Source organism: Pocillopora verrucosa, chromosome 11 (assembly GCF_036669915.1).
Source record: "Pocillopora verrucosa isolate sample1 chromosome 11, ASM3666991v2, whole genome shotgun sequence".
NCBI lineage: Eukaryota > Metazoa > Cnidaria > Anthozoa > Scleractinia > Pocilloporidae > Pocillopora > Pocillopora verrucosa.
This window is the reverse complement of record NC_089322.1, coordinates 20,558,481-20,570,203: the sequence shown is the minus strand read 5'-3', so window position 1 is coordinate 20,570,203 and position 11,723 is coordinate 20,558,481. Positions and strand designations below refer to the sequence as shown.

General features: G+C 40.6%; 1 protein-coding gene and 1 pseudogene across 1 annotated transcript; one reads left to right on the top strand and one right to left on the bottom strand.

Annotated features, from left to right (window-relative positions):
• Positions 1-72: 72 nt before the first annotated feature.
• Positions 73-7,967, top strand: LOC131772866 (constitutive coactivator of PPAR-gamma-like protein 1 homolog). The gene is made up of 7 exons (XM_059088826.2): positions 73-967; positions 1,826-2,060; positions 2,614-2,720; positions 3,206-3,539; positions 4,234-4,738; positions 5,765-6,092; positions 6,741-7,967. The coding sequence occupies exons 1-7, from the start codon at positions 188-190 to the stop codon at positions 7,815-7,817; spliced, it is 3,366 nt and encodes a 1,121-aa protein (XP_058944809.2). The 5' UTR covers positions 73-187; the 3' UTR covers positions 7,818-7,967.
• Positions 7,968-10,750: 2,783 nt separating this feature from the next.
• On the bottom strand, positions 10,751-11,723 carry LOC131772802 (growth hormone secretagogue receptor type 1-like; annotated as a pseudogene).

The following is an 11,723-nucleotide window of genomic DNA, read 5'->3' as shown; positions in this document are numbered from 1 at the left end:
GAAAATGAATCCCATGAATATACCCGGGTAGTTCGCTCAATGCTTGCACTTCCCGCGCTGCTTTGCAAGTGTAGTGTAATATGGCGGTCGAGAACACGTGTTGGATACATGGTACAGAATAACCTCATGCTTAATCCACGTAGAGGTTGAATGGAGTGGAAATTTTCTTTAGAAACATTGAGTTAAGATGGGAATCCAGGGATTACAGGAGTATGTGGAAGCAAACTGCCCCACAGCTTGCGAGCAGGTCGATCTGAAAGCTGTTCTTTATGGGAAAAAAGTGAACAACACGGACAAGGCTCCGGTTCTGCTCGTCGACGCAAGGAGCTGTTTAAAACATCTTTATGGGCCCACTATAGATTGGGTTTGTGGAGGACAGTGGAATGAAATGTTGCGAAATGTAGAAAACTTCACAAGATCATTTCGCCAACAGAATATCGAAATTGTAATTTACTTTGACGGCGAAGGCGAATCATCAAAGTTACATCAATGGATCAAAAATCAAAACGAAAAAAGACAGTTAACAAGGCAAATCCTTAATCATGTCATGAAATTTAGTTGTTATCCTGGAAAAAGACTATATTTTCCACCACCCGTTGTGGACACGTGCCTTCGACTTGCATTCCTCAGCTGTGGTGTCTCAGTGTGTACGTCTATGGACGATCTCCACAAAGAGATGGCGACTTATTGCCAAGGGGAGGATTTCGCGGGTGTGATCGGCCATCATGCAGATTTTCTTCTCTTTGACGTTCCGAATTATTTTTCCGCCGATCACATAAAATTTTCCAAGAAAGACATTACTACGATGCGATTCAACCGGGAAGCAGTCCTGAACGAACTGAAACTGCACCACGATCGTCTAGGATTGTTCGCTAGTTTGCTAGGTACGCCTTTTATTCCAGAAGACAACCTTGGTTCATTCTACTGGAATCTTTTAGGTCCGGATCATCCCTTAGCAAAAGTACAGGTTAGTTTTTTTTTTCAATTTTTAATTTCATGAATGATTTATTGAATGTAATTAATTGGTAGAGGCTTGGCAAAATATTCAAAATATAAACTTTTGTAGTTTTTTTTTCAATTTCTCTTATTCTTGCGGAGGAAGCTCAAGTTGACCCTTTTTCTGACAAATCAGTCAATTTCATATTTTATGTGTTATCTATTGTAATTATTTGGTTTAAAATGAAATACTCTTGCAGCCAAGAATCATTTCGTTGAACTCTCAAGAGTGTCTATCACACAGTTTCTTCCACATTACCCATTTTAAATCCAATGAAAAGGATATGAGAAGCATGAAAACAATCACTAAATGGCAGAATCTTTGACCTTAAAAAATCAAATATCATGAAAATATTATTTGGAACAGTAGAGGGCATTTGTTTGGATATTTAGTAATCATGATTTAGGGTTATCAAATTTTTTTGTCACAATGAAGTCCTTGCCTGGTCATCAGCATGTTTATCAGACAATGAGTTATAACCATACAAAATTCTGACTAGGAATTGCTCATAACTGCCAGAATGGGTAATTATAAATCTGATATTAAGAGTTCATGAAACAAAACCAATATCAACCATTTAGCCCCTAAGAGTGACTGATGTCAAACAAATTCTCGTTGTCGTTACCATAGGAAATATACAGAGAACAGTGTGGAGAATATGGATACCAATGTTAGGGTGTAGAGGGTGAAGGGAATAATGATACTCATGATTTATTGATTACTGTTTATCAGTGATCACACATCAATTGTTTGATTAGATATTTCTAGAGCATTATTTTTGTCTTGATAACCAACTTTTGTTTAATACAAATCTGTCACAATTTTCAGGTGAAGGAAAAGCATCAGCCCATCTTCCCAGCAAATGACATCATTATCTCAAGTGTTATTAATTTTGTAAGGAATCTAGCAGATGTGTCAAACCTGCCATGGATTGCGCGTCAAGTCTTCCGATCAGAGAACGTTGACCTGGCAGAAATCGCTGAAAAACTCAAGAAAGCTGTAGAACATTATTCAAGCTCCCAAAGTGTTGAAACTGTGGTGCAGTCTTCTGATATCGGCCCAGGTAATAACAGTGATGGTGAAATGTTTACAGGATGCATTTCACATTTAATCCAAGTATTTTTCTAAGCTCACAATGTTCTTCTCTTCAGTTTTGAGGGAATTTTAGTTTACATTTGGTCTCATAATTGACCACTGGCCATGTAATTAAGACACAGGGTTGTATTAAAAAAATATTGTTGATTCTCAGTTTTTTTTTTTGAAACCTGATTAAAAATAAAATACTTTCAGTTTGTATTGAGATGCATGATACAATTCAGAAGGGTCATGGTTTTAAGTTTTTTTTTTCCTTAAGGTGCACAGACTAGTCTAACCTTTAAAATCTCATGAGTGACCAAGACAGAATTTCTCCTGACAATATCAATACAATATCAAGCACACAAGTGATGAGAATATGAAAAAATTTCAGTTAAAGGATAGTTGATCTAATACCAAATTCTCAGCTCTAAAAACATAAGAATGGCATGCCAGACTACAATGATTATTACTAACGAGATCTTGGGAGTGAAAGGGTTACTTTATATTTAACCTTTTTTTTTTTTTTCTTTTTCGTACAGGCCGAAAACAAAATGAACATCAGTATCAAAAGATGTGGCAACACTGGCAACAGCACCAGTTTGTTCCAAAACCTGTTACTCCACCACAAAAAAACACAGCAGTTGTTGTAAGTTGAGTTCTAATGCTTCTTTGATGTAGTTTTAATGTCGATCTTCACATGAGTTGAACTAAGCTGAGAGAATTAGGTTCATAGTAGATTTGAATCAATAGAGTTCATCCTGCTGAATTTGGATTGACTAAAATATTCTGTCCATCTGTTTCAGATTAAATATGGAACAAATGTCAAACTTTTCATGAATTGAACTTTACAAACAAAGTACAAATTGCTTTTTTTGAAATCCTGCTATTCGAAAGATTTGTTGGTTTGGTTTGAGGAGTGTGTTCTGTGTTAGAACATTACAAGTTAGGGTGGACAAAACTTGCTATTTAGTCTGTCTCGGGTGAAGTTCAACATTTGAACTGGGTCTTTTAGGATAGGTTTATAAAGTATAGGCTGGATTTTAAAGACTAAGATCTGACAGAATTTCTGGAGTAAACTTCTTGGAAAGTCAATCATTTTACACTGCTTACTTTTGTTTGTTGTTTTTGTAGCTACCACAAAGTAATGACAGCACAAAGCAAATTCCAAATATCACAGATCTACAGCAGAGTTTATCTGCACTTCAAGTTCAAGACTCCCCAGAAGCATCTGTCATGCATTCATTGCCATTATCGCCCCCAGGGGACCCCCAAGACTTGCAAGGTACTATACCACCTCTTTCACCTCATCAAGAAGGCTCCTTACTCACCCATCCCCCAGTATCGCCATCATCAGTGCTCCCCACCCCACCATCCTCATCAGAAACATCACCAATGATGTGCAAAACTGATAAAGGAGCTGCTGATCATTCATCCTCTGCTGAAAACATGAAAGAAAAAGAAAAAGGTAAGTTTACAGTTGTCTGTGAAGCAACAAAGTGGCTCATCACAATTTTTTGATGAAATAAATTTTATTTGTCTTGTTTTTGTTGGGATGGTGTTATGAGTGATTACGATTTTACAACTTTGTGTCATCAGATGTAGCACTCACCTTCATTTTATTATGGATGTTGGCTTGTGATTATTTCTTGTCATATCGTACCCAGGGCTCCAAGTTCCCTTTGCAAAAAAGTCACCTTTTGGCAACTTTTAGCTGTAAAATGATCACCATAGAAAAAATTTGGTTGCCAAATAAAAAAAGTCATTGGAGGACACTTCATGCTGCATTACTGGTAGTCATATGGTTGTTAATTCAACCAAACATTGATGGATTTTTAAAATTTTTTTTTTTCAAATCTGTTGGCAACTTTCACCAAAATTTCAGTGACCAAATCTATTTTTCACATGCCATGGTAACCAAAACAATCACAACTTGGAGCATTGCTGCAAGTATCTTGATCAACCTTGAACTAAACCTATGGGGATCAATTTGTCCTTATGATTCATTTATAATCAGTCATTTACGACTATCAACTGAAGTTGGGATGAGTAATGTTCGGTATTTAGCAAAATTTTGATCACCAAGGTTGGTGATTGACTCCACTGATTTCACAGACACTTGGTGATGGTCTAACCTTGTTATTTATGTTTTTTCATGTAAGAGCCCACAGTTAAAGGAGCTGTCCCAGGTATGTCGCAACGTGTACTAGATGTCACGTTACAGCTTCTTCAAAATGGGAGAATGGTAGAAACAGTGTACCATGTTCTTACGAAAGCAGAAATCACAGTTGACACAACTATTGAAGAGGAGCAGTTGCCAGAAAGAATCCCCTCAGCTCTGCTTTTCCGTAAAGTGCGTCAGAGGGTTTATGGAATCCTTTTTGACTTGGCCTCCAAGAAGAAGGATGGTGGAGTTGATATGAGCTCCTTAGCAGTCAAGGAATGGTGTGTCTATGGTTACAGGAGGTTAGATGATCCTGATATCGTGGAGCCACTAGCACTTGACTGGGATGTGCCACCAGTTGAAAGACTCTGGTTCAGCAAGGGAGCAGCTGCAGACAACAACAGGCTCAAGGCTTTCTTGTCATGTTTGATGAGTGACACGCCTAGTATGACCCAGACTGTAATTGTACCCAAGAGATTAGTGATCCTGTGCTGTGTTTTAAGGTAATTTCACGTGCCTTTTGATCATTTTAAAGTACTTTAATCCCTTAGAGTGATAAGCAGCTAATATCTTCCGACATTCCATCCCCCTGACTTAAACGTTAAGGTCAGGAGAATAAAGAAAATGATCAGGAACTCAAGGTGTTCTTGGTTGTTAAAAAAATTATCTATGTCATTACCATAGGAAATTAACACTTGATCGATTCTAGATTACGCGCCACTATTTATCTTCGCCGGCAAGAACCGTTACGGACATACAAACGTGTGATATCGACAAAGGTCAATTTGTCATAACATATAAATGAGATTGAGTGTAATCTTCTGGTGCAAAATGTTATGCCTCGTTAGTCCGCAAAAAGTGAAAAATCGACTTCGAGTTATCGAGGGTAAAATTACAAAGAAAAGTACCAAAAGGGAAGAAAAAATCGCTTCGAGTTAGCGGGATTTCGAGCTAGCGGGCTTTCGAGTCAACGGAATTTCGAGTCAGCGGGGTTTTGAGTCAGCGGGATTTCGAGTCAGCGGGATTTCGAGTCAGCGGGCTTTCGAGTCAGCGGAATTTCGAGTTAGCGGGGTTTTGAGTTAGCGGGATATCGAGTTAGCGGGATTTCGAGTTAGCGGGGTTTCGAGTCAGCGGGCTTTCGATTTAGCGGAATTTCGAGCCAGCGGGGTTTCGAGTCAGCGAGGGTTAGAGTTAGCGGGCTTTCGAGTTAGCGGGCTTTCGAGTTAGCGGGCTTTCGAGTCGGCGGGATTTCGAATTAGCGGAATTTCGAGCTAGCGGAATTTCGAGCTAGCGGGGTTTCGAGTGAGCGAGGTTTCGAGTTAGCGGGGTTTCGAGTCAGCGGGATTTCGAGTTAGCGGGGTTTTGAGTTATATGGGTTAAAATTACGGTAAATATATGAAGCAAATCCAAGGGAAATCAGTTTTGCTTCGAGTTAGTGGGGAATTCGAGTTACCGAGGGGTTCAACTGCATTTTTCTTCAAGTGATATTCTATACTGATGTTTACGTGTGTCCTCTTTTCGTGTACCAGGTATCTCATGTCACATGGCCGTTTGGTGTTGTCAGCACGGGAGCTTGATGCTTTCCTCGCCCAATCTCTGTCTCCTCATTTAACAACAGAGTGCAATGCTTCGAACTTAAGAGAAATCAAGCTCCAGCGCGTAGATGCACGTGCAGTGCAGCTTGCCTCCATTTTTATGCGCGGTGTTCAAGCTGCCATTTTCGCCAATGATGCTTGTGCTGTGCCTATCCCATGGGAACTTGTTTGTCCATGGAATTACTTTGATGGAAAACTCTTCCACAGCAAATATCTAATGGTGACAGAAAATGCCTCGCTTCTTGAGCTGTGTGATGGAAAGGTAAAACAAAATGGCAACTATTTTAGCTTAAGATAGAAATGGTTTGGTTTTGATGTTGAATAGTCTAATCCAGATTTTCTCTCCAACTGAAGTTATTGAAACAAAATTGTGCGTATCTTTTAAATGGAGATATTTATGTTTCCTTCTCTTTAGTATTGCGAAAGTTTATGCATACGTGGGAGATGCATTGGCCATATGTCTTCTCAAAGATGGCGCCTCAAAAAGAAGTCCGTATTAAGGACATTTCGTTCCCAGTCGTTCGAAACGCTTTGAATGCAGGGCTTTTAAGCTTTCAGTGTTTAATGTGGTGGACACACGAAACGGCTGTAATCCTCGATGAACAAGTGATCAAAACAACGTTTCGTTTTCTTTTATTTCACTCGAGGTTGTGTCACTAATACTCTGCTTAGTTGGGCTTACATTTAGGTCTTTTCAATTGCACGATATCGTTGCATATTGATCGACTTAAGGTGGATATTCTCAGAAGTGCTCGTTTTGCTTTACAGAGCGATTTCCGGTCACAATTGAAGCCGGCGATCGCCGTTTTTTCATCCGGCCACTTGTCTCTGGACCTAACTTGCTTAGCTCAGAAATCCCAGAAAAAAAAAATTGTCTGGAACAAATGAACCATCGTTATTTTCTTTTCAGAGTGGACGAGTAGAAAAGCTTCAGAGAATGAGATGGTGCATCACGGAAGGTTTACCTCAAGACTTTAGTCTCAACCCTGGTCTGCCATCTGCTGGATTGTTACCACATTTTCCAGGTCATCGCGGTGATGGCTTGCTCCCCACACCAGTGCCTTTTGCTTTTGGCCCCGTACCGCCTGCACTTCAAAGTGTCCCGGTGCCAAACTTCTTTCCAGCTGGAGCCAATATCCCACATCACATGCAAGCGATGGGCACAAACTTGAGGCGTGGACGTGGCCCTAACAGTAGGCAGCCCGTATCTGGATTGGGAGGCCAGCTAGAAGTGGCCGGTGTTCCTATTGCTCGCTGGTCAGGTAACAAAGCAGGGCGTGGCTACAATGACAAGGATCGGATCGTGGTTGGAGGTCCATCCAGTGTGGAGATGGGCAAACTTGGCAGACGTGGGCGTGGCAGTCTTTGGAGTGCCCGTGGTAAACGCGGCGGAGGTGCTGGTACCCGAAATGTGACTTGGGCGGCGGAAGTTGATAAAGAATACGACAGAAGCATTGGATATGTGGAACAACCAACAAAACCGAAGAAGGCGACAAATATTAGTCAGGTTCGAGAGGGAGGGGATGGTGGAAACGACATTCCCATCATGAATCGTGGACGTGGTGACGGTGGAAATGACTTAGAGGCGCTCAGTGCGGATGGATTAGCGACAGGACTTCCCATGCACGGAGCATTGCATCCACATAATCTTCCTGGACAGATACCTGGCATGCCTCAGTCCCCACAGATGCAGTTTAACGGGCAACCATACAGTTCACACTCACCAGAGATGACAGGTCTACCAGTAGGACCAGGTCTCGACAAAGCACCAGGTGGTCAGGTTCCCCCAATTATCCTGGCCAAACCTGGCGACATCCCTGCAAGCTTAGGGAGGGGAAGAGGAGTGAGCGCAGGAATGGCTGGAGAAATGCCTCCATTTAATGCACAATCAGAAATTGTTGAATCTGGTGGAAAAGGAAGAGGTTGGTGGTGGGACAAGCAGCAACAACAACAGCAGCAGCCGCAGCAGCAGCAGCCACCCCCTTGAATTAACAATCATCACACAGTTCGCCAATCTCATATCATGCTCGACTGAGACAAAACCCTCTTTAGTGACGATGTTTTCCTGCCAGTCTACTGCCTGTATTGGTTGTAAGAAGAAAGGCTTTGAAGTTATGATAACTCGTATCTCTCTAATGCTGCATTTATTCTAAGGTGAAATCAGGGGTTTTTACAGGTGCAGGTTACTGGGGGTTTACTTCCACCTCTTCGACCTCCTACCGCTGTCTGTTTAGCCTGGAAGAAGGCTCTCGTGTTTGGGTTTCGCCTTAACCCTTTAACTCCCATGAGTGACTAAGACAAAATTTCTCCGTACAATATCAATACAATTTCAACCAGATAAGTAGTGAGAGTAAAGAAAATTATCGATTTGGGGATAATTAGTTGGTCCAATACTTAATTCTATGATCTAACATTGTATGGTTGGCGGTATGGAGAATTACAAATTTGATCTGGGAGTTAAGAGGTTAAGGCCCCCTTTACAGGGCACAGCTGCCCATCACACCATTGGCAGGTGGAGAAAAGCATTGAAACCCCTTTAAAATACGAATGGGATGAAAATCCCATGAAATATGCAATACTTATTAACAGCAGGCATTTTCTCATCGCTCCACGCTTTGTTTACGTTTTTTCCAAGTTGAATTTTTACACAGTTTTCCTTTCCATGATCAGAGAAGAGAATATTAAACATTTAATTGATATTCTGTAGATTTATCTTGTCATCGGTAAGCATTTCAATGTTTATAATTATTTTGGTCTGACAATCTTTTTCGCATCAAGAATGATGGAAAACGGTAAGTGGTTGGTGCGGAAAAGAACGACAATCGGCCAGCCGACCCTCATGTCAAACGTAGGCAAGTTTTGAAACAATTTGTTGTGGTTCTTATGGTTTCCCTTTAATGAGAATTTGTAGATGAAATAGAAATTTTTCCTTCTAAGTAGGTTTAAAAAGCACGTTTCATTTTTGCGACAAATGAAAAAGATGCCTCTTAGTTTGTTAAATGCAACTAAAACTGGTTAGAATGTGGAAACCAGGGAAGGGGTGGGCGGGTCGGTTTGTCAAGGGAATTGCAGAAACTGCATAAAAAGAGAAAGAAAAGCCGCAAGTTTATATTCAATTGTTAAAGAAATTTATGTGCTACCAACTTCGCAAGGGTTTTGATGTTAACTTAACAACTGGATTAAAATTAAATTTTTTTACCAAGTTTCCTCATTGAATAGTATTGAAAATACATGCAGAATTTCCCATGCCTTGCAGTCCTATTCCAATGCTTTTTTCCGGTTCTCCGGACAGCCACTTTCTTTTTTATCTACTTTTTTCGTTGTTCCCTTTACCATCTGGTCGTCATGCATCGGGAAATCAAGAGTCGTGACAGTTTCCAAGTCTTAGAGTGTCTCAAGACAATTCCCTCCAGTCCTAACTCAGCCCGGACCCCCTCGCCGACTTTTCTTAACGAGCGAAAGTGTCACTCGGAAATTTGATCTTCCAGTTGCCAACGTATTTCTGAACATTGCTTGGTGTGTGATCTCATCTCACATATTGGCCATGCAAGGGAAAAAACCTTCCCCATTATTAAAAACTAGCTGAAAACCCGGAACATGTAAACCACGGTGGGATTTTGTCGAGTTATGATTGGTGATTCTGAAGCAGATACAATTTGGACCCATTCTCTCTCTTCTTTTTTCATGGTGACAGATTTTTAATCAACACGCGGTTTTTAGTGTTAATCTTCGTGTGAAAGACTCGTCGCAAGATATCAGCCCGGTCTTAGGGTTAAATTTCTCTTTACAGTGCCATCGAAACTTTAGGAGTGTCTACCAGGGTGATTCCCTTTCCTTATTCGAAAAAATTAATATTTGTAATGAAAAATCAGCCTGGTATTCCCTGAAATGCGATTTATTGCGGCACCTCCGTAGGCAGAAAAGCGAAAAAAAAAACAAACAAACAAGAAAACGTTAGAATAAAAAGACTAATGAAGAAAATGAGATCGAGATTTTAACAGATTTGAAATTCAAGCAATAAAGATGTCAGGGAGATAAACAGGATGGAAAGGTGTTTGAGGCATCATATTTCCGTATTATTTTATCTTGACACATTACATTGGGCCTGTTAACTTGTAAGGGCTTTCAGAGAAGCCGGCCCCTGATGACTATGGAAAAGGTTTGCCTGCACTCTTAGCCATGCATATAGGACCACGCAGCATGTTACTACCAAGAATTGACCCCCAACGTCCCTGTTACCTTTAAATAAAAACAATTCATGTGATCAATCCTTTGTTAATTTTCTTTTTTGAGCTATCGCTGGATTTCTTTTTAATATGCAAAATTTGCCGCTGCGATCTGTCTTCACCAACATGTCACCTCGGCCGGATACGATGTTCATACATAGAGAATTATTTACCTAATAAGTTGCATGATAAACGAACGCAAATTTTTGGACAACTTCAAAGGGTAAGATTGTAATACAAACAAAACTTTTATGCATGTTCTTTAGAGGTTATATCTAACACCGCTAACATTACAGGTATTAAAAACAATTCCATTCGCTTTTAATCTTTCTACTGACAAGTTTGCTCTTTCGTCTTGGTTACGCCAGTATTGCTATCACAGTACTCTGTATTCAAATGACGTACATAACAACTAATCTCTCAAGTTGTAAATGACTTCCGGAAGTTAAATGTCATTTTTAACAACATAAATCCGCGAGATTTCATCTCCGTCTGTGGCTATCAAAAACTGCCGCACCTCTGATTAACAATCAAAGGTTTCGGCAGACTACCATATGCCACTTCATGTGCTTTTTTATTATTATTATTACAGTACTTGAGATAGCTCGCGATTCTACATAAATTTTTCGCTAACATCTTTTTTCGATGCGAGTTTCTGAAAAATGAAAAAAATGTATTGATTCATAACGTTTCAAAGTTCATCCTTTCTGATTCTGTCGATTTTCAGTGGTGCGTTCATCTCTTTTCAAACATTCTTCGTAGCATCTTTTCTATAACCAACCTAAATCGCCAACTTCTCCAGTAATAGACATATGGGTTTAAAGAGCTATTACAAAACGCCATGGTGTTGACCCAAGGAAAGGCGCGTTTGGCGTGCTTGAGAACAGCAGGCGATGCGCCTACGCTGAAGAAAAACGGAAGAACGATAAGCGGTGTAATACACACGTAAAAAGCGCCAACGACCACGGCTATCATGTAGAGAATCTTTCGCTCTTTTGCGAAGCTTTTTTGAGAATTTGAAAGTTTTTGCGCTGGTATTTGTTTCCTAATTCGTTGCCCTTGAAGTCGCACAATGTAAAATATTCCGGCGTATAGAACAGGCATGATTAGCAAGATAGCAATTACAAAGTACTGTGCTATGTGACGTGCTTTTCTCAAAATCGAGGCCGGTGCACCAAAGCTTATGGCAACGAGCCATGTAAAAACAATTGACTTCCAGATAGTGTGATCTGTGATGAAGAACCTATGTCGGTGAAGGAAGAACAGCGAGAGAAAACGCTCGATTGAAATCGAAAATAAATGGCTGACGGAGACCAACGTTGAAATCCAGGTCACTGCTGTTCTAATCATGTTTAGCTGGGTGGGTAACAGGCCATAGAGGAACAAAACATACATCGGCTGAGCAAACACGCAAACCAATAGATCTGCCACGGCTAAACTGGCGATGAACAGCTCTGCTTTCGGCCTTCCTAGAAAGCGAAATTTCTTCACTACAAACAAACCAAAAGATTGCCCACGGTACCAATAATGCTTGCCACCGCGTTAACACCTGCAAGACCTTTCACTTCTGAGGTATCGAGGCCCAACGGTGGCCGGTTTTCCAGGCGATTCGAGGAAACAGAACTGGAGTTACTAAAAACTGTGCAGCCTGTGCTATTAAAAGACAT